The sequence below is a fragment of the Canis lupus genome, chromosome 9, assembly GCF_011100685.1.
Source record: "Canis lupus familiaris isolate Mischka breed German Shepherd chromosome 9, alternate assembly UU_Cfam_GSD_1.0, whole genome shotgun sequence".
In the NCBI taxonomy this organism is placed as follows: domain Eukaryota; kingdom Metazoa; phylum Chordata; class Mammalia; order Carnivora; family Canidae; genus Canis; species Canis lupus.
In genome coordinates, this window is record NC_049230.1 from 22,087,092 (window position 1) to 22,114,481 (window position 27,390).

Genomic DNA, 27,390 nt, shown 5'->3' on the forward strand with positions numbered 1-27,390 from the left:
CAGACAGTATAGGAAAAGGGGCGTGGGGAGGGTCTCCTGCCCACTAGCATCCTGCTTTCCTAGGCCAAGGCCTTTACTTTCTGCTAGCTCTGCCAAACCATGGTCCCTTCCCTGGCGAGTACATGGTAGGAGGAATGCCCACAGCACTCCTTAGCCCTAACAAGACCCTGGCCCTAAGGCAGAACTTGTCCCTAACAAGCAGGGCTCCACAGACCATGGACCCCTCTCCCCCCTCTGCAAGAGGCAGTTAGGACGGGGAGCAGGGAAGGCAAGCAAGGAGCCTGGGAAACACACATGCGCACACACACACAGCTCCAGCAAACGCCAGGCCAGGGCCAGTGCCAGCCCCACCTGAGCTCATCACGACACCGGAGGGGTGGGGCCTGCAGGCTATCAGCCACGTGTAGGGCCTGGAGGAGAAGAGGGAGGGAGGCAGGGAGGAAGGACTGCCTGCTCTTAAGGCGGGTCTGGAGGTGAACCACACCTCCGCTTAGTCCTCACCTGGACTTTGAGGAGTCTTGGTCTCAGGAGCCAGGAGGGAACACAGCGGTCTGCCTGCCCTGGTTACCAGGTACGTGCCTTTATTCTCTAAAGAGAAGAGAGGGAGATTCAGCACCTTTGCCAGCCTGACTCATTGAACCTTTTGTCCTCAGCTTTTCCACCTGTCCTGGGGGCTGGAAGTAAAAGCAGAGAGAAATGAGAGAAGTAGTCTCAGGACAACAGACCCCAGAATTCAGCACTTTAAGAGAATGAAATCTGCACCCACTCTTCAGTATATAGATGAGAGAACCAAGGTCCCGAAGCAGGGAGGGTGGGTGGAGAAGGCTCTTGCCCGAGGTCACAGACTTGGGAAGGGAATGGACACAGAACCCAGGCCTCCTGCCTCCCAGCCCAGAGCACAAGGCCTGGCCCTGAGCCCCGGTGCTGGGCTCTTCAGAGGCTGCCAGGAGTCCAGGGGTGGGGGCCATGGCCAGGTTCTGCTTCACTGGATCTGGGTGGAGGGGATGTAATAACCAGAAGCCACTCTTCAAAGATGGGGGTGGAGTGTGAGGGTGGGCTATTAAGGCAAAATGTTTTGTTTTTTTTTTTAATTGTAAAGACTGATAAGCCTTTATTGTTTGGTTTGTTATTTTGCTTGGCATTTATTTATACTGTGATTTGAACAAAGGCCCAGTAGTTAGAAAACCTTGTTCTTCCATGAATAACAGAAGGTATTCAGTGTCCATTATATTGATGTTAGCAATAATAGTAAAAATAACGTAAATGGCACACTGGAAAAGATGGAATAATAATGCCTCGCCAAGTTGGGGAAATAATTTAAGATCTCATGAAATAGGCATTCCATTTGTGGGGGTTTTTTATTGTTTAATTTTTTAACATTTTTTTATTTAAATTCAATTTGCCAACATATAGTATAACAAAATGCTTTTGAGGAGGCTCGGGCTTCATCTTCTGTCACCTTCTCCCTTCACTGACCTGGGCTTATAGTGGGAGGGAGAGAGTAAGTCAATGAAGTGGGAGCAGGGATTTGCTGAGGTTTCAGGATCCCCCTGCCTCCGGAGCCCTTGGAAACAAAGAAAGATATATGAGGTCAACTCTGAAGGGGGAATATATGGAAGGGACCTATGAGTAGGGCAGTGCTGGCTGGAGCCCTCTCTACCCACTACACACCCCCAACATGTATACAAGCAAACACACAACACACACACGCACACACACACACACACACACACACACCAGAGTCTGGAGCCCCAGAGCCCTCCCCTCCACCTTAGAGCAGGAAAAAAGGAGTGAGAGAAGTGGGCTGGTGAGGGTGTCCAGAAATAAAGGAGTGAGACCCAGCCCCTGCCCTGTGGGTTCTGGTGATGAGTCAGGGAGTATTCAAAGTGAGAAGAGTTTGAACAAGAGCCTGAAGGGATGCCTTTTGCCTTTTGCTTAACCCCAGGCCTGTCCCACTGGGCTCCAGAATCCCAGACGGGCCAGACATGAAAAGTGTCTTAAATCTATGAAGCAGTGACATAGGGTTAAGAGTTTGGGACTGTGGAGCCAAGACCACCCAGGCTCAAAGCCACTGGGTTCAAACCCCAGTGCCACCAGTGGGTGGGTTCTGCAGGCTCTATGACCTTAGTCAAATCCTTGAATCTCTCCAGATCCACCGTAAGAGAAGATGAAACAAGTAAACTTTAAGTTCTGTTACTATTATATCCCCATAATATAGATGGGACAACTGAGGGGAAAGGGTAGCACAAAAGCAGTTTCTAAGCAGTAAGCAGACATCCTAGGTTTTGGTCCTGAGTGATGATCCAGGCCCCCAGTGTGTTCTGCAATGTCAGTAACCCCACCCTCCTCTGCGGGGCCCAGCAAAAAACATTGTAGGATGCACCGAGATCCTGCCCCAACAAATCCAGGCCACTTTGAGCATGTGAAGAAAGAGCCACAGCTCCATGTCTTCAGCTGCTCCCAGGAAGGAGCTCAGAGGCTTATTTCCTTCCACTGCCATTTATAGACACACTTCCCAGGCCTGAGATGTACCGTCCCCTTCAGGCCCTGGCCAAGGAAAGGTCTGGCAACAGAGCCTACAGGAGCCATGGGGGACAAGGGAGCCTGGCTTTTTTCATTAACTTACTGTGCAACCTTGGGCAAATCATATGTCCTCTCTAGACGTCAGATATCCCTCTGCATAAGGAGTTAAGAATTGAAGTCCCTCCCTGACCTCTGCACTGTACCTACAAATTCTCCTCTGCTTTGCCTCTTCCTTGGTAACACTGTTTATAATTGCTCATCAGCTTGTCTGTTTCACTAACTGGTCACAAGTGGCAGCAACTAAATGCAGGGTTCCTGGCATCAGACAGCCTGCGGTCCAGTCCTGCCCTGACACTTGTTGGCAGTATGATGCTTGGGCAAGTTACTGACCTCTCTGTCTCTCCATTCACACATCATAAAATGGAAAATAATAGTATCTACCTCATAGCATTATTAGGAGGAGCTTAAAAGGCTTTATGTATAATATATGTGCATAGTAATTACTCAATAAATATTAGCTGGTATTTATTTAATAAAGGCGGCTGTGAGGCACCCGGGTGGCACAGTCAGTTAAATGTCTGCCTTTAGCTCATGTCACGATCCCAGGGTCCTGGGATGGAGTCCCATATCAGGCTCCCTGCTCAGCGAGGAGTCTGCTTCTGCTTCTCCCTCTGCCCCTTCCCCTGCCTATGCTCTCTCTCTCTCTCTCTAATAAATAAATAAAATTTTAAAAAAAGGCTGTGACATAGTAGATATTCAGTAACTTCTATTGAAATGGTTTTATATGACAATCACCTGCATAATGCTGATTCCATGCCATGCACCTGTTCTAAGCATGCTATAAATCTTAATGTGTTTTATAGTTAAGGAAAACTGAGGCACAGAGAAGTTAATTAACTTGCCCAATATTGTACAGCTAGTAAGTGGTAGAGCCGAGATACAAACCCAAGGAGTCTGGTTCTGGTATGCTTTTAACGAATGAATAAATATGCCTTTACTTGAGAGGAGGAGTGGCAGGCATTTCATCTACCAAAATTATTCAGTCCCCAACCCTGGCCTCTTTCAGGTCCCGGACATTCCTGGTTGGCAAGTGACTTCTCTGGGGTGTAAGTGAGGCTGGTTTGAAGCTAGAGGTAAACCAAAGGTCACTGTCTTCACCATGTCACAAGTGATGTCCAGTCCCCTGCTGGCAGGAGGCCATGCAGTTGGCTTGACTCCCTGTGAAGAACCCAGGAGGGCCCTGCATCCAGCACCCAGCCCCAGCCTACCACCCCAGTGTCCTTACTATACCACAGAAGGCTGGGGAGCCCAGGCCCTGATGGCTCCTACGCCTTACAAGGGACCACCCAGCAGGTGCCAGCAGGGCCCACAGCCTGGAGCCAAAGCCAGCTGCCTCTTACAGTCCCCTGGTGAGCAGGCCTCGGGGACCCTGGAGGACCTTGACTCCTACATCGACTTCTCACTGGAGAGCCTCAACCAGATGATTCTAGAACTGGACCCCACCTTCCAGCTGCTCCCCTCAGGAGCTGGTAGCCCCTGGGCTGAGCCCACCAAGAACACTACCTCGAGGATAAAGAAAGACGAGCCTGAAGCCTTGGGTAAGGACCTGGGGCACAGTGCCAGGAGGGGGTACTTGGGGACCACACCTCATGAAGAAGGACTTTTCTATCAAATCAGAGGAGCAGAGGACAATGTCCTTTTGGGAGGTGCTCTGCAGCCTTAAACAAGTTACTTAACCTCTCTGTTTTCTCTCCTATGTAAAAGATATATACAAGTTTCCCTCACTATCCAATTCTATTTTGTTACTGAGTTTGGAAAAGTGATGGATACCCGCTTTATGTGATTTTTTCAGAGACTTTAAATAAGCTAATATATATATAAGAATTTCATACAATGCCATACATATAATTAAGAGCTTGATAATTGAACCTGAGCCTCACTGCTCTATGATACATCTCTTTAGGTCCTAACCTGGGTCCCCTGAAGCTTTTATAGGTTTAGGGGAGTATCTCTCTGGGAGCACCCAAGCTGGAAGTAGTAGGGTTGGAAAGACACAGAATTCAGTCTATTTAGGGCGGGCCCCTGCTGTGTTTAAGCAGTGGTGTACTGGTAAATGTTTAACAACTAGTTCTATAATGGGGTGAGAGAGAGCCCTGATTTAAAACATCTGCCAAATTTCATGTATACATTCTCCTACCATGGCCAACTTCAAGCTACCAACATGATGTCACCGAATGTAGCATTGAAAGACATGCCTATAGAAGGCCATTACAGTACACATACTATTTCTACCATACCAATACAATAGATAGAAATAACATCAAGAGGGGGGATCCCTGGGTGGCTCAGCAGTTGAGCATCTGCCTTTGGCCCAGGGCGTGATCCTGGAGTCCCGGGATCGAGTCCCACATCAGGTTCCCTGCACGGAGCCTGCTTCTCCCTCTGCCTGTGTCTCTGCCTCTCTCTCCATGTGCCTCTCATGAATAAATAAATAAACTTTTTAAAAAAAAAAGAAAGAAAGAACCTCAAGAGTATAGATAATAGGCACCTGATTGGCTCAGTCAGAAAAGCATGCAACTTGTTATCTCAGGATCATGAGTTCAAGCTTCGAGCCCCATGCTGGATATAGAGATTACTTAAATAAATAAAACTTTATTTTTTTCCAGATTTTATAAATAAATAAAATATTATAAATAAAATATAAATAAATTTATTTTTTGAGAGACAGCTCGAGAGCATGCAAGTGGGGGAAGGAGCAGAGGGAGAGAGAGAAAGAGAGAGAGAGAGGGAAAGAATCTCAAGCAGTCTCCATGCTGAGTACAGAGCCTGACACAGGGCCCTATCTCATGACCCTGAGATCATAACCTGAGTGGAAACCAAGAGTCCGATGGTCAGCCAACTGAGTCATCCAGGTGCTCCTAAATAAATAAAACTTTTTTTTAAAAAAGAGTCTAGATAATAGAAAAATTTAGTAAAATAATGGGGATATGATAAATTGTATTTATCACTTTTGTTTTTTATTGTAAGTTTATATTATATAATTTAATTTTTAATAACGTCTGAGTTTAGAAGTCAGCTGGACAAAATCCTAAAAATTTAACAATCAGCTCTTGCAAACTTGTACAAGCCATCTTCAATACACCACATCCAAGGGAATCTAGAAATTCCTACATCTGATGTCAGTTTCCCAAATAAAGAGTTTCAAGTATACTTTGAGGGTCAAGGAGCAGCCCTATTAGGCTAGACAACTGAGGTCTCCAGGGGTTTAAAGAATCAGCATAAGTAAAGGGGTACAATTAGGATTAGAGATAGGAAAAAAAAGGATTAGAGATAGGGTCCATGAGAATTATCTAATTATATCTATAATATAACTTATTATATCTAGGCTCTGTGCCAAGTACCTTACAGGAGAACATTTAATCCTCCCAATCTATCATGGAATATCTTGTCACCATTTTACAGATGAAAAAACTGAGGCTGATAGACTTCAGCCAGTCTAGCCTAATCACTGGAGTCGGGCAAACATTACACGAGCTATTGACTTCCCTTCTTTGTCTCATATTCCTCATCTGTAAAATAGAAATGAGTTCTTAGCTCAAAGGGGGTTGCAGGGTTTAAAAGAAATAACACTTGTTAGTTGTTTATCAGAAATCCTGTCATGGTGTTAGTCATTATAAACGGTATCTGTTTTAATTAAACATGAGGTTTGCATTTAGGACTTGCCCCAGGATAGACAGAGGGTCTGGGGTGAAGGTGAGGCTGGCACCCAGGTTCTCTGGCGCCCCAGTTCCAAGTCTCCAGCCTGCCTCCTGCCCCTCCCATCGAGCATTGCCTGCCAGGGCTGTTAAAAGAACCACCTCTATCTCCCAAGATCTTCCTGCCTCTTGAGGCCAGTCATAGGCATGTCTCTGCAGGGAACTGGTTGAGTCTAATTACCATTGGCAGGAGCAAGCCCAGGGCTTTAATGTTCATGCCCCAAGGCAGGGGTTCCACACACTCAAGGCCCACTGGGGCAAGACCAGTCTCTGTGGAATGTCCATATGTATGGGGTGAGGACATTGACAACATCCCCTTCCCCCATCAGGCAATGGTCAGTAGTCTGTGTTCTCAAATGCCCTGGGCTCAACCTGCCGTCGTGGGGATGTGTCCACCTGACTCTACGTGGCAGAGGGGTTTCAGGGGATGAGTGGGCAGCCAACAATGGTCAGAGATTTCTGATGAAGACACCTAGTTCTGCCTAGTATCTTCTGATGGAAAAAGAAAATCCTTTCCTCTAACCTCTATCTGAATGGCAGTGATGCCTGGGAGCTCATGACCTCCTGAGACAGACGGCATAGTCAGTTTCCTGTTAGAAAGTTCTTCCCTGTGATCACTGTGATCACTAACAGTATATCACTGTGATGGCTGGCACCTACCTGTCTCTTGCATCTCAACCTACCAAACCCCCCCCCCTCAGACCACCACTACTGGTGACAGAGCACTTGCCAGCCTGTGGCAGCGTAACTGGCTCTGTCTCCGTGGTGAGTTTTCATTGGTCCCAAACTTATCCAAATGTGTGGGATGCCCTCCCTTTGCCTCTCATCCTTCCTTTTCTTGGGGTGTCGGAGGGAAGATGTTCTATAATTGTAGTGCTAGCAGATGTTCACTGTTTCTCTTTGTCCTCGCTTGGCAAAATTAAAAATTAAGCATCGACGATCCTGTTTCTCCCTCCCCTAAATATAGATGGATAGATTTTGTAGTGCATGATCTCAGCATCTACCCCCTGAAAGAAACAGTGGTAGCCTCATTTGACAGATGAGAAAGCAAGGCTCAGAGAGACGTAATGACCCATGATCACACAGCCAGTGCGTTGTAGTGCCCCTGCCTCAAAGCCTGGGCTTCTGGCCCCCAGAGTCTGTGTTCTTAATTCTCTCTCTCTGTGTGTGTGTGTGTGTGTGTGTGTGTGTGTGTGTGTGTCTCTCTCTCTTCCCTCCCTCTCTCCCTCCCTCCCTCCCTCCCTCTCTTCTTTGGAGCTAGTTTCCTGCTCTCTGGAGCTTCAAAGAACAAACGTGTTTGGAGGCAGCCTGCAGGCTCCTCTTCTCGGCTCCACCTCTCGCAGTGCTCACAAATCTCCTCCAGCTTCCCTGCCCCTGCCTCTTGCTTACCTGCCTTCAGACTTACCCTGGGGGGCCCCCATCTCACAGGGAGCATGACTATTCCAAGCAAACACCATATCCATCTCCGCCATTCCTCCCCATCTTTGGACTAGGCACCCACATTTCATTTTCCAGCAATTTCAGCCAGGCAAGGCTGTTTGCCAATCCCAAGTGAAGGGTGTCTAATAACTGTCTCTCTGCCCCCCACCCACGTGCCCCCTTCTACCAGCCTGGCCTGGCGCCTACATCCACCCAGCACTGCTCAGACTTGCCCCACGGGCCTGTAAACAGTGGCTGCACCCAGGTGAGGGTGTGGGGGGCCTCTACCTTCCCTAGCCACATGCACCTCAGGGCAGTAGCAAGGGGTGACTCACAGCTCCAGGACTTCTTCCTTCCTCCCTTCCCACCCTCCTCTGCTTGCTCAGTCCCTGGAGCAAGCCCTTTGCGATGTTTGGATGACCCAGTGAGCAGGAATACCAGAGCTTCACCTGGTCAGGAGACCCTCCCCAAAGCAGCCATGTACCTTCTCACAGGGCAGGACCTTGGGAAAGGGTCATGAGGAGTCCCTCCTCCTGGAAGAGGCAACCCCCCCCCCCAACACCACAACAGATCACAGAAGCAGAAGTCAGATTCTTCTACTCTCTGGCTATGTGGCTTTGGATAACTCACTTAGCCTTTCTGAGCCTTGATTTCTCATTAATTATATGGAATTCATAATATTTTCTACTTCAATACTTCATGAGGATTAAATGAGCGAATACAGGTAGCATGATTGCAACAGCACTGGCACACAGCACTCAATAAATATCAGCCCTTATTAAAAATTATGCAACAAATGCCAGCTCCATTGCCACACTTTTCTGAGCCTCAGTTTCCTCCTCTGTAAAAGCAATGCCTGCTGCTATAAACACTATAAAGTCCTATAAAAATAGAAGTTGTGCTTGACAACCTTCCAGAAGAATTCACCCCATTCCAAGACCTCTATTCTTTCAGAACCCACAAGACATTGTGCCAGATAGTCTTCTCTTGCTTTCAGCAGTGGGACTCCCACCATAGCTGGACAATGTCAGCCATCTGGCCAATACTGGCCTCAAAAAGCAGACAGGCTAGAGAAGTTCTCTAATGCTCACCAAGAGCCAGGCTTCTGGCACCATTCATCAGTGTCTTTGATCCTTACCACAACCTCAGGAGGTTGGTTTTAGATTCCCACTTTGCAGATAAGGAAACTGAGGCCTATGGTGATTAGGAGAGCCTGATGCCTCCTAGCAGGAAAGTGGCAAAAACAGGACTCATGCCTGGGTTTGTCTGCCAGCAAAGCCAGGCCTGTTCCTATAGCCCTTGGGACAGCATGCCCAGGTCAATCTGCCAGCGGCCCCCTCATCTGAGTAATCCTGCACCCCCACCCCAGGCTAAGCAGACTCAGACAAAGGCAGTAACCGCAAGGAAGCTCAGAGGTCCTCCCCTGGAGCGGGCCAGGGCAGGCAGGGATTCCACAGTCAGAGTGGGCGGGCATTGGTACCTATGCCAAAGCCCAAGGGGGTGGGAAGCTGGCAGACAGGAGCCATAGGTGCGGTTTCCCGCCGACTCTGCCCCAGTTCCCAACCTGGGAATCCAGAGGCAGGACCTAACAGGCCTCTGAGAGGGAGCAGCTAGGTAGCCCCCCACCTTCCACCATCTTTGCTAGAATAGCAGCCAGAACAATTCCCCTCCCCCAGGCCAGGAGGAGGGGTGTCCATGCTCACCATGAGGAAAACCACTGGATGCCCCGTTCCAGGGAGGAGCAAGTCCTCAGAACAAGAGTCCTGGGTGTCCCCCACTGGGGAATGGAAAGAGCATTGGAGTGAGTCACCACCCTGGGGCATGTTGAATAAACAACAATTGTGTACCAGCTAAAAGCGTGGCCTGGGAGGTCCACAGCTTGATCTTGTAGCCAGGCCCCTGGGATCTCCTGCTCTTAAAGCAGAGTTCTCAAACTCTAAAGTGTTCTCAAACTCTAACTCAGATTCCAGGGAGTCCTGCTAAAATGCAGATTCTGATTCAGCAGGTCTGGGGTGGAAACCAAGATTCTGCGCATTTGACCAGCTCCCAGGTGAAGTAGCACTGCTGGGCTGGGGGCCACGGTGGTGTGGCTTGGTGCACACTGGAATCAGCAGGGGAACTAAACAAACTGAGATCTGGGTTCACCCTGGAGATTCTGATCTATTGGCACAGGGTGTAGCCTAGGCATTAGGACTCTTAAAAGATGTTAATGTGCAACCAGGAATGAGAACCCCTGCCTTCATTGTAGGCACAGATGTAGAAACAGCCTTCACATGCCCTGAGCAATGGAGGCATCAGAAATAGAGTGTGACTGGCACACTCTATTAAGCAGTCATTTTAACCTGGGAGGGAGACATTCACTCAGGAGAGGATTTCCTAGTTTTAAAGGATTTACTATGTGCCAGGAACAGTGCTATGCCACCTACATTCATCTCATCTTATCTTTACTGTAACACCAAGAGACTGCATATAGTCACCCCATTTCACAGGTATGGAAACTGAGGCTCTAGTTGGTGAAGTCGTTTGGCCAGGTGCTCTGATAGTAAATGGCAGAGCCAGATCTGAAATGTAGGTCTATCTGACTCCAAGGTCCATGTTCATCCCACTGCATCTCCCCACCAAAGGAAGAAATCACAGGGAGGCTGACTTTGGAACTGCACCTAGGAGGTGGAGCTGGATGCTAATCCTAATCCAGCAAACTTCTCTCTAAGCCTTGGTTTCTTCATCTGTCTAAAAGTGGAGAGACCAGATGGTCTTGAGGACTCTTCCAGCACTCTTATTCTGTGAGTCTAGGCTCCCAGGCTTCACCAATGCTCTGCTCTCTCCCCAGACATAAAGTACATCGAGGTGACCTCCACCAGATCAAGGTGTCACGATGGCCCCCAGTGCTGTTCCAGCCCATCTGTCACCCCACCTTTTGGCTCCCCACGCAGTGGTGGCCTCCTCCTTTCCAGAGACATCCCCCGAGAGACTCGAAGCAGCAGCGAGAGCCTCATCTTCTCTGGGAGCCAGGGCAGGGGGCACCAGCGCCCCCCTCCCTCTTCTGGGGCTCCCTCCTCTCATCCCTCACCCTCTCCCAGTATCTCCATCCCCTGCATGGGGAATAAGGCCTCAGGCCCCCAAGGCTTGGGCTCCCCACTGGCAGTTTCTCCAGGCTTGGAGAAGGGGTTGGGTGGCCTGGCCCCACAGCGGGGCAGCAGAGTGTCTGTGTTGTCAGCCAGCCCAGCATCTGATGTCAGCTACGTGTTTGGAAGGTAAGTTGCTCCCACTATAGTTTCTGATATTGCCTCCACAACACACACACACCCTAAAATCATAGAGGAGGCACCCTGCTCTATCTGACCAAAATCAGAGTGCACACCAAAAACGAAAGAGTGAATATTCTCTTTTATGCCATCACAGTCATTTGGACCTCAAGCTTTCCTCAAGTATTTAGAATATATGTAACTCAATATACAAAAATTTTGAGTTATGTCTACCTCTTGGGAAAAGAACTGATACATTCATGGGGCTCACCTGATCCTTTCCAGCACACATACAATCCATCTCTAGGAAGGGATTTTTTTAAACCTCAAAACATACGGATGTAAATAAAATTGGGGGGCCTAGGATAAAGCATTTACAAAAGAAAAGCCTTCTTATTCTTTGTTGCTAGCAAAGCCTAGCAGGACAGAGTTGCCCAGCCCAGTTTGCTGGCTTCATAGTAAAGCTGCACACACACTCATCCTGCCCAGGAGAACCAAACCACAGGACCTCTGTTCCCTACACCGACTCCAAAGTCGATGTGCCAAGGCAGACCTTGGCAAGAAGGCTGGGATTCCACAGCCATGGCCGTTGGCATGGGCCTCTGAGTTCAGAGAGAAGTCTGGCTGGATGCAGAGCTGGCCTCCTCCTCTTCCTCCAGCTGGGGAGTTCCCTCTGCATCTGTCATGGACATGGTCCAGCCTGCATGCAGGGCTCTTGGGAATATGGGGCACTTGTGTGATAACTCGGTCAGACCTGCCGGGCTGAGAAGACAGAGGGGATCCAGTCCAGCCTAAGCCCACATGACCTGCAGGGGATCAGCTCATTGGCTACTTTAAATGGCCAAGACTCTGCAGTGCAGGGACATTTCTGTATCCTTCGGCATCCCTTGGGAATCCAGGTGGATATGTACTTTGCTCTGGGCTGTGGGGGATGGAGTATGCAATACACTATTTAATCAGAGCTTTGGGTACCCCAGATCAGTAGATTGTGGAGCCTGGCTCTGGCCCCTGTGTGTCCGCTCTGACATCCTAACACCCTGCCTATCTGGTGCCCCTCTCTGCAGCAGCCAGTCCCTCCTCCATTCCAGTATGTCCAGCCATCAATCATCTTCTAGATCCTTGGAAAGCCCAGCCAGCTCTTCTTCCAGCCTCCACAGCCTTGGCCAAGTGTCCCTGTGTACAAGAGCCAGTGACTTCCAAGCCCCCAGCAACCCCACCCCAAATATGGGCCAGCCCAGAGCAACCCACTCCTCACCACTGGCCAAAGAACATGCCAGCAGCTGCCCACCATCTATCACCAACTCCATGGTGGACATACCCATTGTGCTGATCAACGGCTACCCAGAACCAGGGTCTCCCCCATCCCAGCAGATTCTAGGACGCCAGGACTTTGTCCGACCTGGGGCCACTTCTTCCAGCAATTCTTGTCCAGCCACCAGGAGCCATAGCCAGACCCTGCCAGATGCCCCTCTCACCACATCCTCGGAGGGTAAGTTGTAAACCAATACTTCAAATGTTGTAAGGTTTGGTTTGGGGAAATAGACAAAACATCAGTGGGAGTTTCTTTTTTTTTTTTTAATTTTTATTTATTTATGATAGTCACAGAGAGAGAGAGAGAGAGGCAGAGACATAGGCAGAGGGAGAAGCAGGCTCCATGCACCGGGAGCCTGATGTGGGATTCGATCCCAGGTCTCCAGAATCGCGCCCTGGGCCAAAGGCAGGCGCCAAACCGCTGCACCACCCAGGGATCCCATCAGTGGGAGTTTCTGCAATAGCAGTTCAACACACTTGAATACCTAATGTGTGCTAAGCACTTTGCCATATAGTAGAGGCAAAGAGACAGATACAGTTTAGAAAGAGAGACAAAAACCAAGGATCACTATAGAGTAGAATAAACACAGAAGTAAAGAGATGTCCTAAGTCTTTTGGGACCACAAAGGAAGGGATGCTCCTTTTGGTCTGAAAAACTGGGAAAGCTCCTCAGAGGAAGTGACATCTGAGCTGGATCTGGAAAGTGGATCAAAAGTCTGGAGCCATAGTGAAAGGGATTATAAAGGAAAAGAGGGACCTGAGTGGGGAAAAATTAGAGAGGGAGACAAACCATGAGAGAGTCCTAACTCTGGGAAACAAACAAAGGGTTGCAGAAGGGGAGATGGGTGGAGGGATGGGGTAACCGGGTGATGGGCACTAAGGAGGGCACTTGATGGGATGAGCACTGGGCGTTATACTATATGTTGGCAAATTGAATTTAAATAAAAAAAAATTTAAAGAAGTATTCAGCCAGAGCAGGTGAGGAGGGGCATTCCTAGCAGAGGGAACAATGAGTCCACGGTCATGAAGGTGTAGAAGCACATGCATGTTTAAGAAATGACTGGAGTGTTGGGTGTGGGGCACAGTAATTGAGTAATCTGGGGCAAGATTGAGAAGTCTTGAATACCACACTAAAGAGTGGATTCCATCTGCTAGGCCATGGGGTACTAGCAGAGAGGCTCACACAGAAAAGTTTTGGGATCAGAGGTACACATTCAATAGTTCACTCTGGCAGCTAGCTACGTGACAGCTGAATTGCAGGGCCCAGCCTGGGCAGGGAGAGCAGTTTTGTTTTGGTTTTCATCACTGAAGTGGTCCGGACAAGCTGTGACGGGGGCCTGCACCAGGGCAGGGCAGAGGAGAGAGGACAGAGCCAGGAGACCCTCGGGATATGAAAACAGCAGGCTTGATGACTAACCCAAGAGAGGGAGAAGGAGACAGAGTCAGCCCTACCTCTGACGTTCACAGATGACGAGCACACAGAGAGCCGGCGGAGACAATGCATTCCAATTCAGACAGCTAAAAACCACAAGACGCAAACACCCTCCTTCCCGTAGTCTGTGACTACAATCGTCCAAAAAGAACAAAACCAACCAGAGCCCAAAGCAGTAAACACAGAGGTTCAGGCTTAGCACCCACATGGTGCACCTCTCCAGAGTAGAGCTCCTGCAGAGCCCCAGGGTCACTCCCTACTGCCCCCTCACTCAGCCACAAGCATCAGGGTGACTCCTGGGGTGGGGGATGATGTTCACTCTGGCCCACGCCGCCATTCAGGAAGCCATGTCAGCATAAACAAAAGAAAATGGCATGACAGGTGTGCCTGTGAATCTGCTCTGATCATTTTCCCAGGACAAATCATTTGCAGACTTTAGTACATTTTTTAAATAATGAGTTACCCTCAACTGGCCACAGCACACCTTTTCAAGATGCCAAAATTGAGAACCACTGTTCTCTGCCTTATGGACCTGGGAAAATAGCCATTTTGTTATCACAAAGAGCACATGTACTTAATCTGGTGATATTCCCATCCTGGTTTGGTGACACCCCAGGATATCACTAATTATACCCTGGAGTCTAATCAAATTCTGCAAACCATTCTCAAAACAAAATCCATGCTAACTGGGATCCCTGGGTGGCGCAGTGGTTTGGCGCCTGCCTTTGGCCCAGGGCGAGATCCTGGAGACCCGGGATCGAATCCCACATCGGGCTCCCAGTGCATAGAGCCTGCTTCTCCCTCTGCCTGTGTCTCTGCCTCTCTCTCTCTCTCTCTGTGACTATCATAAATAAATAAAAAATTTAAAAAAAATCCATGCTAACTGCCCAGGCTATTGGAGTGTCAAAGACCCTCAGAGACTGTTTAGTACACTTGGTCCTCTCTGGGCTTCAGGAGCAAGACATTTGTCCCAAATCAGAGTCAGGAATCCTATCTCCTGACTTCTTCAGGGGTTTGTCTCCCCAGATCTGCTGCCTTCCTTTCCTCAAACTTTTAGTTCATCTTCTTTTCCAAACTGTTATATGACCCCCAAGACACTTGTAGGATTCTAAGGGGGAAGAATGGGTAAAATCAAACACATGATGCATCTTAGATCCCATATTTATCCCTTCTTTCAGTCCACACCAGACAACACTAGATTTGAGAAACTGTTTCTCATTAAACTGAGATTTTATCTGTTTATGACTCATTACCAAGGATACAAGGGGAGACTCCTAGGTCCTAGATGTGCCAAACCCTGGAATTCTGTTAGATTTTGCCTCTTATAGGCAGTTGGAGATACAACAGGGTTCGGGTAGGGTAGGGTGGGTTGAATAGGACTAATGAGAGGGTCCCCCACTCCCCTCTGTCCAGCCTAAAGGGTCCCCCTATCTGTCTCCAGGTCCTACCAGGGACATGCAGCCCACCATGAAGTTTGTGATGGACACATCTAAATACTGGTTTAAGCCAAGCATCACCCGGGAACAAGGTAAAAGGAAGCATTGTGTTTCGAGGGATGAGTGATCCAGGAGTCAAGTCTGGGTCTTGCACTTTGCATCAGGCAGATGGGGCCCTGGATCATGGTAGGGAAGGGAATGGCAAATTGTAAGTCCAGGGAAGGGGGGTATCGTGTGAACCTCATGTCCCAAGAAAATGGAGGACTGCAGCAGGAAGGGTGAGGATTAGACAATAGGAAGGACTTCTCGGGAACACAAGGTGATTCTGTAATGTCTGCTCTATGAAGACCCTATGGGGCTGGGAGACAGAGGGTGTCCAGGTCAGGGGGGTAACTGTCTTTGACCCAAGGATTGTTCCAGCAATCGAGCTGCTGAGGAAGGAGGAGCCAGGGGCTTTCGTCGTGAGGGACAGTTCTTCCTACCGAGGCTCCTTCGGCCTTGCCTTGAAGGTACAGGAGGCCCCTGCACCTAGCCCAAACCGATCAGGTATGCACTCATCTCTATCGCCACTCAAGGCCTCACAGAGGCAAGGGGGTATGGTGGGTTCTAGGCCAAGCTCCTCCGCTACCTCGCAGCCCGCCGCCCGTAAGGACTCCTAGGAGGAAGGGCCACCTCAGCGCTCTCCCAGCTGCCTTCTTCCACCGAGGCTCTGTAAAGAGCCCTTTCCATGGCAAACCTGAGCTGCCTCTGCCTCCTGGAGTCCCCAGGGTCTCTGCTCTGCTCTCCTGGAAGGGAAGAGGAGGAAGTTCCCAGCCCCTCTCCAGGAAGCTCCCCTCTGGGTGCCCCCCTCTGTCCAGACCAGCTCTATTGTGAAGGAACTTAATGTGTGTGCCCTAGCTTATCATGTATGTGTGACAGCTTATCATGCATGATTTTTATCACATGTGGGCCCTGGCCTATCACATGTGCGTGATAGTTTGTCACATATGTGCTAGTTTATCACACATGTGATAGCTTATCATATGCTTTCCTGGGGTCTCACACACGCAACACACTTCTGTGGGGCACCCACCCTGCACTAGGGTACCTCACTGGGAAGAGAGAGAAAAATAGATCATTATGGTACAAGGTACTTCAGTAACAGCCCCTCCCCAAGCTCCAGAAGTGTAGCTCTCATGTAACAAATGGATGAGGTAAATGAGGCTCCAAGAGTTAGTTAATGACCTCCCAGAGCTGGGATGAAAACCCCAACTTCATGCTCTCCACACTATATGCCGCTCTGCCTAAATAAGAAAGTGACCTCTGGGGCAGTGTTGGTTATCACTGTGCCAACAAGCACAGAAAGGAGGACGGCTGGTGGAGAAGACGCAAAGGAGCATTGGGCACCCTCCAGGGCCAGCCTAGGTCCAGCAGGGACCATCTAGTGCAGAATAATAGCCCCTGGGAAGGAGTCAGTGGGGGAGAGAGAAATCAGGCTGAAGAATTAAGATCTGATCTCAGCAGGCATTGGAACCATCCACCATCCCTGGTAGCTCTTGAGACCAAGAGGAAGATCTCCAGAGAAGAGAATTACTGGACGCAGAAGCCTTTGAGCAAACACATTGGCACCTCCTTTGCAGGAGGCCTTGACAATAGGGTTCCTACTGGCAGTCCCACCCAGAGGCTGGGGGATGAACAAGTTACTGTCCAGATGGACCAGGAGGAAGCTAGTCAGAGAATGAGTTGGTTGGTGTTTGGCTAACACTGGACTCTAGAACTCCCATCCATCCACACTGTCTTCTGCCTTTGTCCAGGTGAGGACAACAGTGACCTCATCCGCCACTTCCTCATCGAGTCTTCCGCCAAAGGGGTGCATCTCAAAGGAGCAGATGAAGAACCCTACTTTGGTGAGCCTCTCCAGCCTACAGGCCGCTAGGTGGGCGCCACCTTTCCAGGCTGGGAGACTGGTCCTGGGAAGGGCTTCTCACACAGGATGGCCTGTTTCCTTGCAGGGAGCCTCTCTGCCTTTGTGTGCCAGCATTCCATCATGGCCCTGGCCCTGCCCTGCAAACTTACCATCCCACAGAAAGGTAGGTCTGGGCCCCAAAAAGGCAACACCAGGGCACTAGGCCTCTCTATTCTTACTAGAAAGGCTCCTAGTGGTCACGTCTCACTTTATTTATGTATTAGTATCATGGTTAAAAGTGCTTTGTCTGGAATCCATCAGTATCTCCTGATTGAGAATTTGAGAATGTCCAACCTCTCTGAGCCTCTGTTTCCTCCTCTATGAAATGGGGACAGCTGTCATCATATCTCCTTACAGGATTAGTTGGGGGTTAAATGATTGGGTCCAGATGAGGCTCTTATCACTGAGTACATGTTTGATAAATAGGAGCTTTCTTTCATAGGATGGAAGGAGCATAAATCAGCTGGTTTGGAAAGGTTTCGGGTATTTTTTTCTTCCAGGTCCAACCTTTATTGGGCACTCCCTTGTTACTCATCCCTCACCACAACTGTGTCAAATAGGTGTTATCTCCTATTTCACAGATGAGAAAAGGAGGGCTCGAGGGGCTGAATAAATTGCCCAAAGGCACACAGATAAGACCTGGAACCAAGATCAGAAAGCTGCAAGACTAGCCAGAGTAGATGATCTCAGGATGTGCAGGAGGAGCAGCAAAAGGATCTGGGAGTGGAGTCAGGGCAGGGAGAGCCCCGGTGTGGTGATGGGGAGCCTCCCTACTTTCTGCAAAGAAAGGCCTGTGTTTGGGATGGGGTCCGAAAGAAGGAAGGAGGTCAGAGGCTTCTGAGGACCAGGTAACTGCAGTAGTCCAGAGGCTAGAGGAGTGAGGAGGGGAAGGAGGGATCAAAAGGCTTACAAGTGAGGCATCTGGGTTGCTGCAAGTGGCCCTGTTTGTCTAATTACGGTAATCACATCAGTTTTCTCAAGGGCTTGCTTCCTGGAGGTGGGGGCAGAGGTGGGACATGTTCAAAGGGATTTATGTTCCTATAAGAAGAGTCCTGTTCACTCTGCCCCCACCCCCTCTGGGGCCTGTTCCTTTGCTTTGGCTCAGAATTGGGAGGTGGAGATTCCTCAGACCCCACTACAGACAGCCGAGCCTCCTGCCTGAAGAAATCTGCAGGTGAGTGGCATGGGGGCGGCTCCAGGCTTGGCTGTGCCTCTGGAGAGTACTTCCCGGCCCCACGCACACACATGCCCATGCGAGTCTACACATGTTCCCATTACAGCTTTGTTTTTTCATCCTTAATAAGGTGCCCTACAGTCCTCCCCATCCCTATAAACTAGAGGTGGAAGGCTGCAGTCTGGAGTGGGGGGGTGCAGGGGGGATGGGGGAGTGGCAGGAGAGAAGGAGGTTAGTAAGGCTTATACCCTGTCCTGCACACACATGCACACATGTGGATGTGCTGGGGTCTCTCTGGTTCTGAGATACCTGCCCTAGAGGTGATCTCTAGGATTGGGGTTCTCTGTGGAGTGTCATGTCCAAGTCTTGGGAGTCTCTACAGGGGAAAAGTTGCTCCTGTTCCATCCAGAGGCGAGGCACAGATCAGTACTTGTCTGAGTGACAGCTCCTACAATGGGCCCCCTCCCCATTCTTGTCTTCACCTTCTCTTGACAATGAACAACCAAGGCTCCAGGGTAGGTAGAGGTGGAGGCAGTGCCAACCATGCTTCTAGACAGAAGGAAAGTTTGCCTGGACATCCCTACACATAGGACAACAGCCCCTCCTTTACTCTACCCTAGAAGGCCAGAGGCCAGAGCAAGGCAAAGCAACAGATGCTTCTAAAGTCCTCTGGGGTTGGCCTCAAATTGCAGTCACCTACACACCCGTGCCTGCCTGCCTTCTGCCTGCCTCATGGCTCAGAGGAACCCCACTGGGTCCATGAAGAAGGAAGAGCCCTGACACCTGGCTCTGGGTAGAGGGAGGACCAGGGTGTGGGTGACCCCACCTACCCCTGCATGGTGGATCCTGGCAAGGCCCAAACACAGCATTTACATCCCACAGGCTGCCATGCCCTGTACCTGATCTCCGTGAGTGTAGAGAGCCTGAGTGGAGCCCTGGCCGTGAGGAAAGCCATCTCAACCACCTTTGAGAGAGACGTCCTCCCCACACCCACCGTGGTCCACTTCAAAGTCACTGAGCAAGGCATCACGCTGACTGATGTCCAGAGGAAGTAAGGGACTTCCCTTGCCCTGGGGCTGCTGGGCTGGGCAGGGGGATCTGAATGGGATGGCTGAGATGGCTGTGGATCAGTAATGACGGTAGGATTCAGGATCCTGGACCCAATGTGGTCAGTGACCTGCTAAGTGACTCCAGACAAGTTCTCCACTTTCTCTGGGCCTCACACCAATGACCTCCTACCAAAGTCTCCCTTCCCTGTGACCAGTGGAGTTGAAATTAACCAGTATGCATTGGGCACTGGTTAAGTCTGCATCCACTGATGGAACAGCTACAGGAGGCCAGACTCTGGCTGCCCACTGGGACACAATGGATGAGATCACTCCTTCCCCTGCTCAGGCTCAGGGCTTCACAGTATAGCAGGAGCCCTAGAGCAGGTTCCTCTAGGAACAAGATAAGCAAGATGTCATTCCCATCCTCAAGCAGTCGAATAACATAGTGGGCGGGGAGCAGGGAGACGATAGAAAACCTGAAGATTCGGGACACAAGGCAGATTCATTCCAAGAAAAGAGAAGTGCAAACATGTGCCCCATGGCCCAGCAGTGGGAACAGTCACAGGAGGCTTTAAGGGGTCTGAGAGGCTTCTTGGAGAGCAGAGCATCTGACCTTTGGGAGAGCTGAAGAGGATGGAGGTAAAATGTGGCACCAGGACAGGCTCCCATCAGCTATCCTTCTCCCCCTGCCCCTTCCAGGGTGTTTTTCCGGCGCCATTACCCCCTCGCCACCCTCCGCTTCTGTGGCATGGACCCTGAGCAACGGAAGTAAGTTCAAGGCTGGGCCAAACTCAGCCATGTGGGACCTAGCTGCCCACTGAGGTTTCTTGCTGACTCTGGGACTGGGATCACAGATAAAGCCTGTGACCCTTGAGGGGCCAGGACCAACAGGATGAGGGGAGGGCGGGACCTGGTGGGGTGTGGACACAGCTGGCCATTGTCTCCTGCTGCTCAGCCAGAGTTCTGTGAAATGCAGAGAAGCCTCAGTACTCATCACTGTCCATCTCTTTTTCCCCCAGGTGGCAAAAGTACTGCAAGCCCTCCTGGTAAGGCCTTCATGTGCACTGTCAGCCACCTTACAAGTTTCCCTGGGCCATAGCCTGGGACCCAGCAAGGGGAGGAACTTAAGGAAGGAGGGAGGCCATGTCCTGACCTTAAGACAGCCCATGGTTTTGATGGGGGTGGCACAGGCCCCAGTCCTCAGAAAGCCTCCAGTCTGAAGAAGGAGACATGAGCCTGGGAGCCCTTGGTCTTATGTAGGAGGCACAGGTTCTGACCACAGGGAGTCTTATCTATGAGGATGCCCCAGTCTGATGGCCAAGACACATCCTTGCCCTCAGAAAGCTTCCACTCTGATGAGGAATTCACAGGTCCTATCCTCAGAGAGCCCTCATTCAAAAGGAGGGAAAACTAGATCTTGAACTCCGAAATCACCCAGTCTGACAGAAGAGACATATCTGACCCTCAGAGAGCTGAGCAAGGGACAGGGAGGAGCACTATATTAGTGGAGATCACCTCTGCCAGTCTCTCTGGGTCATCTCACTCAGGCTATTCTCTCTCACCAGGATCTTCGGGTTTGTGGCCAAGAGCCAGACAGAGTCACAGGAGAATGTGTGCCACCTGTTCGCGGAGTACGACACGGTCCAGCCAGCCTCCCAGGTCATCAGCCTGGTGGGTACTCTGCTGCAGGACACAGAAAGGATGTAGAGGGAGGGAGCTTCCTGTGCACCTTCCTAGACATCCCAAGGGGCTGGAACCCCTGAATGGGAGCCGTGGCCACACTAATGAGCCAATTTATTGGACTGGAGGAGAATGATACCAAGTGGAAACCCTATGACCTTCAGCAGTGACCTTCATCCAGACCAAACTGTGTCTAAGTTTCCTCAACCATAAAAAGAGGCCAATAGACAAGAGCAGCTATTCTTCTCAGACTTTGACAGGCATCTAAACAAGCTTCTTGTGATTCTGAAGCACACCCACATCTGAGGACCCCTGACTCCATCAACTTGGACACTACCAGCACAGCAGCCTGAGTTAGAGACCTGGACTCTGTCATGGCAAATAGCAAGTGCTGGATCAGGACCCATGGGCTCCTAGTCCACGGCTGACCTGAGAGAGATGACGTGCAAGGATTGACAAAGGAGGGGTGGACAGACTCAACTTCCCTCCATATCTGTTCCTTTCCCTGCTTCTGTAATGGCTTCTTGGGCAGCTGTTCCCAGGACAAAGCAGGATTGGCCCAACCTGGATTCTTAGGCCAATGTGGCCATAGTTGTCAGGGTAGCTTAGAAAGGGGGAACTGGTCCCCAAGGTCAGAGACCACCCAGCTACCCTCACATTCTTGATGTCTAGCCTTTGCCATTGCAAATGAGTATCAGCCCCATCTTTTCTTTCAATTTTTTGGTAAGTAAGGGTCCTCCAGCTGGTGTCACAACTGCCCTCATGTTACTTTTGTAACCCACAGGAGGGAGGTGGGGGCAGGGAGACCTCCTGCTCTCTAGAGCAGACACAAGGGTCAGCTTTCTCTGGTTCTGTCTCAGCTCCAGCCTTGCTGAGTGCCCCCTGCTCCCCAAAACACACACATAGACACATAGACAGGCACAGCAGTAGGGCGTCTACTGGCCTCACAACCACACAGGGGCAGCAGAGAGTCATGAATACAAACAGGCAGTCAACTCAAGAGGTTTGGAGAATCTGGGCGGTCTTTTCCCCACCCCCACTTCCATCAAGACTCCCAAGAAGCTGGAATAGTTTGTCTAACAGGCCTGGGGTCCTAAGAAAATCACACCATGAGGATGGAAGAGGAGGCTCAGAGAAGAGGCCCACTTTTGTTCTATAAGGAGCAAGTGCCCGCCCCCTCCCAGCTGTAGGCCCTGCCACAGCATCATTGTCATTATCTTTGGCCATAGTTGGGTCTGACAGATTATATGATTTCAACCCAGGAAGCCAAACCGTACTGAAGCTGCCCTAGAGCAGCCCACTCAGGCTGTGCTAGAGAGTACAGCACACTAGACAAGTTCCCAAGGTCATATTCAGGAAGGAGAGCCCCCCCTCCTTGTACCCATGAGTGCCTGTGTAGTTCCCATGGAAAATAAAGTGTCTGTCTTGGCATCACAGTTGATTCTAAGGCATTCAGGACTGCCCACTCAGAGGTAGAGACCTGAACAGAGAGGAGCCCTGAGTTGGCAGGTGGTGGCATATCTTAAAGAAGACTGCATATGCCACACTCCCTCCTAAACCCCTGCCACAGCAGTACGGCCTCCATGGGCTTCCCTTCATAAACCATCTCAAACCATTCCATGTACCCCACATGGCCCGCACATGCGGTTTTCTCCTTTGTAACTCCTCGCCTGCCATTCTGCTAGGAAGACAGAGATCTGAGCTCTCACCTGTGTCCCAGGGCTGAAGGGGAGTCTATGTGGCCCCCCTGACAGGTTCCAAGGTTTCACTCAGGCTCCATGAGGAACGAGGAGAGGCAGGTGAAACATTGGCAGGAGTCGGGAAGAGTCTCTGAACCCAGATGAGCCCTGAGCTACCAGTCCAGCCCTAGAGAACCAGACAGTGGCTTCATCATCCCACCCTGAGCCTGAGTGGTAGTTCTACCACTAGCTTCTGCCAGCCGGCCATCCAAGTCGTGCCAAGTGGTATAGGAGGGGCCTCAAGAAATCCACTTTCCTAAGGAGCCTTAGGAAGGGGAGCTGCTGCTTCTGTTGAGGCCCAGCTCTGTGACCCAGTGGTAGGAGCTGCTGCTTCTGTTGAGGCCCAGCTCTGTGACCCAGTGGCAGGAGCTGCTCTGCCTGGAGGGCCTGCAAAGAGACCCTCCTAATGGCTTTAAATCGCTGTTGAGGAGCCCCACCACCCCACCCACTACCAAACTTTGATTCCAGCCTCCCACCCCAACCCCCCTCGACCTGGCTGTGGACCAAGTCACTGGACTCATAACACTCTGCTGCATTTACCACAGCTCATCTTTCCTCCAGGAAGATTTAACAAAGAACTTGACTTAGACTTTTGCTGATGGGCAGAGCAGCCAGCCCAACAAGGATAAATGGGGTGGGGAGCAGAGGGGAGGAAGGACAGCCCAGAGGGGTGGGGCCTTCACACCCCAAGTTCTGGAGGTCCTGGGCCTTACAGCCCTTGGTCTAAAGACTCCCTCACCAGTACTTTCCAGTGTCATCCCTCCCAACTTTCCATCCCTCCTCATCCTGCAGTCTACACACACACCCTAAACAACCCGCCACCCCTTTTCCCCTTCCTCCCACCCCCAGGTTCTCCTCTCCTTCCTCACCTTTCTCCAACTCATTCTTTCTTGACCCACCTGCCCTCAAAACCATCCTCTCCCTCTTTCCAGAAAACCCTTCCTCTCTCTCAGTCTTGTCCCATGTAATTTCTTTCCCCACATCCTTTTGGCCCCAGGTGGCTACACCCACAGCAAAGCCCAGCTTGAGTAGATGGGAAGTGAGAGAGTAAGCCGCCTGCACTGCCAACCACTTTTCAAGTCTCAGATTGCCATCCTCTCTGAGTCCTGCCTCCTTTCTGGCTACAGAGCCACCTCCCCTGAAGGCTGAAGCACCCTCCCCACCCCTGCCACCTCCCCCACACTCATCTGTCTGCTTACCTCAGCCTCAACCTCCTGTCCTTAACTCTCAAGCTCTCCAACAGGCTGAGGGATTAGAACCAGGACAGGACTGGAAGGTGAAGGGCTCTCAACCCAGAGATCGGTGCCTTGCTTCATGCAGCAAGGGTTTTCTGGCTGGATGCTTTGCTCGTGTGAGCCAGGAAAACAGATCAGTGCAACAGCATTCTAACAGAGGTTGGTGAGTGCCATGTAGGGCTGGCAGCAAAAGTAGAAACAGGGAATGTAAATGTTACCCATGTGGAGGGAATGAGGGCAATGTTGCCAAGGAGGTAACATTTGGGTTGCATCTTCAAGAATGAAAAGGAGTTTAGGATGCAAAGAAGTGGAGAAACCAACTTTTAGTGGGAGGCTCTTATGCGCTCAGTGCAATGTGAGGCACATTAAGTATGTCTAATCCCATTTCACTGATGCCCATATTCTCCTAGCTGGGAAATGGCAGGGAAATAGGATTCAAAATCTGGGCCCATTCTGCCTCAGCATTCTCAAACAAGCAGATAAGATGAATTTGTGCATCAAGCACACCAGTATGTGACGGCACCATGTTCAGTGTGGCTAAAGGATATGTGAGGGGAATAAGTGAGAGGGGATGCAAAGGAGAATCAGGAGCCGGACTATCCAGAACCTTGGGTGCCAAGCTGAGAACGTCTAGGGAATGAATACCTGTTACATGAATGGAGGAGTGAATGAATGAATGAGGCTGGACTCAAGACCCTTTGTGTACATTTGTGCACAATCCTACATGGCAACCTACTTGGATTTCATCCTGTAGGCAATGGGGAGACATCAGAGGCTTTTCAGCCAAGGAGTAAGTGACCAGATTTGTGCTTTAGAAATAAGGGTGTTTGGGCAGCCCCGGTGGCTCAGTGGTTTAGTGCTGCCTTCAGCCCGGGGTGTGATCCTGAAGACCCGGGATTGAGTCCCACATCAGGATCCCTGCGTAGAGCCTTCTTCTCCCTCTGCTGTGTCTCTGCCTCTCTCTCTGTCTTTCTGTGTCTCTCATGAATAAATAAATAAAATCTTAAAAAAAAAAGGGGGGGTGTTTAGGGGCAGGAGACAGGATCTGAGGACTGGGTTGGGGAGAAATATGATCGGAAGAGGAAGCTGTGAGAACTTGGACTTCAGGCCAGGAAAGGGAAAAGAGCCTAAGGAGCCAGGCTGGGGTGGGATCCTACTTGATGTAGGCCTGGGTCCTGGGTTCCTCTGACTTGAAGGGCCATGTGGGATAGAGCAGGAGCAGGGCCTCCCCGTTCCCCTTGTGTCAGTCTCCTTGGGCCTCCATCATACAACACTGGGTGGCTTAAATAACAGACATTTATTCTGTCACAGTTCTGAAGCCTAAAGTGCCAGCATGGCTGGGTTCTGATGAGACCTCTCTTGGCTTGCAGATGGCCACCTTCTAGTTGTTTGCACACATGGCCTTTCTTCAGTGTGTGCTCCTGGGAAAGGAAATCTCTCTTTTCTTAATAAGGCCACCAAGCCTATAGGATTAGGACCCCACCCTTCTGATCTCCACTAACCTTAATTAACTCCTAAAAATCCTATTTCCAGATACAGTCATACTGGAGGGTTAGGACTGGTGAATTTGGAGGAACACAATTCAATTCTGCCCCAGCCATGTTCCTTGCTCCCACAGTCCCCTGTGCTAGCCTGGCTGGGGCTCTCTTCCTCCTGACCCTGGCCCTCAGAAGCAGCCAAGGACTTATTTTGTAAGTCTCTGCTTCCTAGAAGGCATCTCAGCGTCTACCTCCCTGCAATTGAGTCTTGTGGAGGGAGTCACACGGAGCTTGACTTGCAGCAGGCCAGGAACGCAAGCCAGGAGGAGGGAACCAGAGAACATGAGGGAAAGAAGGGAGAACACCACTCACTTATTCATTCATTCATTCACCAAACATATGCTGAGCTCCTGTGTGAACAGTGCAGCCTTAGGCATACTGGGGCTGGGCAGGGTATGTGCCCCAGGAGAGATGTTCTGTTCTCCACAGCATTAGATGTGACACTGAATACTGAGATGGGACATATCGTTTGTCCCGTTCATACCACTCTCACCTACACACACACAGCTTCCCTCTTCTGCATCAAGAATTAGAAGTCTAGGTGGTCAGACAGATGTTGGTGGCAGGTCCCCTCAGCCATTGACTAGCTTCATGATTTATCAAGAGTCAGGTGCACAACAGATTAAGCCATCCAGGCACCCCTATCTCATTTAATCTTGATAGTAATACTATGTAATTACTATTATTTATTCTCATTTGATGGATATAGAACTGTGGAGGAGGAGACTAAGTCAGTCTCCCAGGGTCCAACCATAATAAGGAGCGGAGTGAGATTTGAACCCAAGCAATCTGGACCCAAACCCATGGTGCCAATGACAATACTAATGACATTTGGAGCTTATTGAACCCAAGGTCATCAAGTCCAATCCCCTCCACATACACCAGGATAGGGCTGTCTGCCTCTCCTCTGGAGTCTCTGCCAAACCCCTCTTCTCCCATCAGGGATTAGGTCTCCAGGCTGCTGGTGGATGTTGATAAAGTCACCCCTCCCTTTTCCTCCCTGGAATGTGGCACTTTTCCCTCTATGATCTCCCACCCAGAATCCCAGATTCTTCCCTCAGGACCTCCTACCTCCTACCTTCCTCCTCAACTGGAGCCCATACTTAGCATCCCCTTTCTGGTGCCTGGAGAGTCCTTACCTATGGAAAGGGTAGGTGCCCAAACATCCCCCTGGACTCACTGGGAGATGGTACAAATGGAATATTGTCCTGAGTTCTTATCCATTTCTGCCACCAGCTCCTTTATGCCTTCAGACAAGCAAGTCACAGACTCCAGTAGACTCCAGTAATGAGTGAGCTGGGTAAAAACTTAAAGACTGCTCCCAGCCCTGGTCTTCTTGATAGTGACCTTTCTTAGCCACCAGGCCAGTGCCATTCTCTCTCCGCCAACATGCAACCCTCTCCAGGGAGATACCACTCGGCTCTCCCCAAAGCTTCCTGTGTGGTCTTCCCCAACACTACCTCTCACCCAAAACTGTAGGATCTGCCTATGGGCAGCTTCTGTTCTCCCCCCACTCCAGATCTGCCCTCTAAGTTGGATTGCACTGATCCTACTTTCCTCTGCCAGGGCCCAGCATCCCCTACAAGGCCACCATCTGCAGAGAGCACAAACTGGAGGCTAGCCTTTCCCCAGCCTGTGGGCCAGCTCCCCTCCATTAGACCCCCAAGAACATCCCCAATGCAGGGATTTACAAAGTCTCTTTGCATTTTAAAGGCAAACTTTCCCACCCCTCTCCTAAAAAAGAAAACTTGTCAAAACTTTTAAGGCCCCAGTTTATATTTCAACATAAACCCCTCTGGGCCTACTGCCCAGGATTTAGGACTCACCCACCCCTAAATTCTGAAATCTCTTTTGGGGAGGGTTCTTGCTTTTACCACAGCCCCTCCTTCATTGCATGGGGCAGAGCCTG

At 50.3% G+C, this 27,390-nt stretch overlaps 1 protein-coding gene and 1 non-coding gene across 2 annotated transcripts; one reads left to right on the forward strand and one right to left on the reverse strand.

Annotated features, from left to right (window-relative positions):
• The first annotated feature begins 421 nt into the window (after positions 1-421).
• On the forward strand, positions 422-22,405 carry TNS4 (tensin 4). The gene is made up of 13 exons (XM_038547379.1): positions 422-571; positions 3,590-4,121; positions 10,528-10,951; positions 12,007-12,431; positions 15,127-15,213; positions 15,542-15,667; positions 16,915-17,007; positions 17,113-17,190; positions 18,172-18,240; positions 19,123-19,291; positions 19,989-20,057; positions 20,309-20,335; positions 20,855-22,405. The coding sequence occupies exons 2-13, from the start codon at positions 3,683-3,685 to the stop codon at positions 20,994-20,996; spliced, it is 2,148 nt and encodes a 715-aa protein (XP_038403307.1). The 5' UTR covers positions 422-571; positions 3,590-3,682; the 3' UTR covers positions 20,997-22,405.
• MIR8888 (microRNA mir-8888) lies at positions 19,473-19,593 on the reverse strand. The gene has a single exon (NR_128850.1). It is a non-coding gene; the product is annotated as a microRNA mir-8888 (primary transcript).
• Positions 22,406-27,390: the final 4,985 nt, after the last annotated feature.

Bases quoted from the DNA above. Each gene is read 5' to 3' on its own strand.
- TNS4 (XM_038547379.1), top strand. From the start codon at position 3,683: ATGTCACAAGTGATGTCCAGTCCCCTGCTGGCAGGAGGCCATGCAGTT. The intron at 17,008-17,112 runs GTGAGCCTCTCC...GTTTCCTTGCAG, and splicing joins AGATGAAGAACCCTACTTTG to GGAGCCTCTCTGCCTTTGTG. The intron at 19,292-19,988 runs GTAAGGGACTTC...TGCCCCTTCCAG, and splicing joins CTGACTGATGTCCAGAGGAA to GGTGTTTTTCCGGCGCCATT.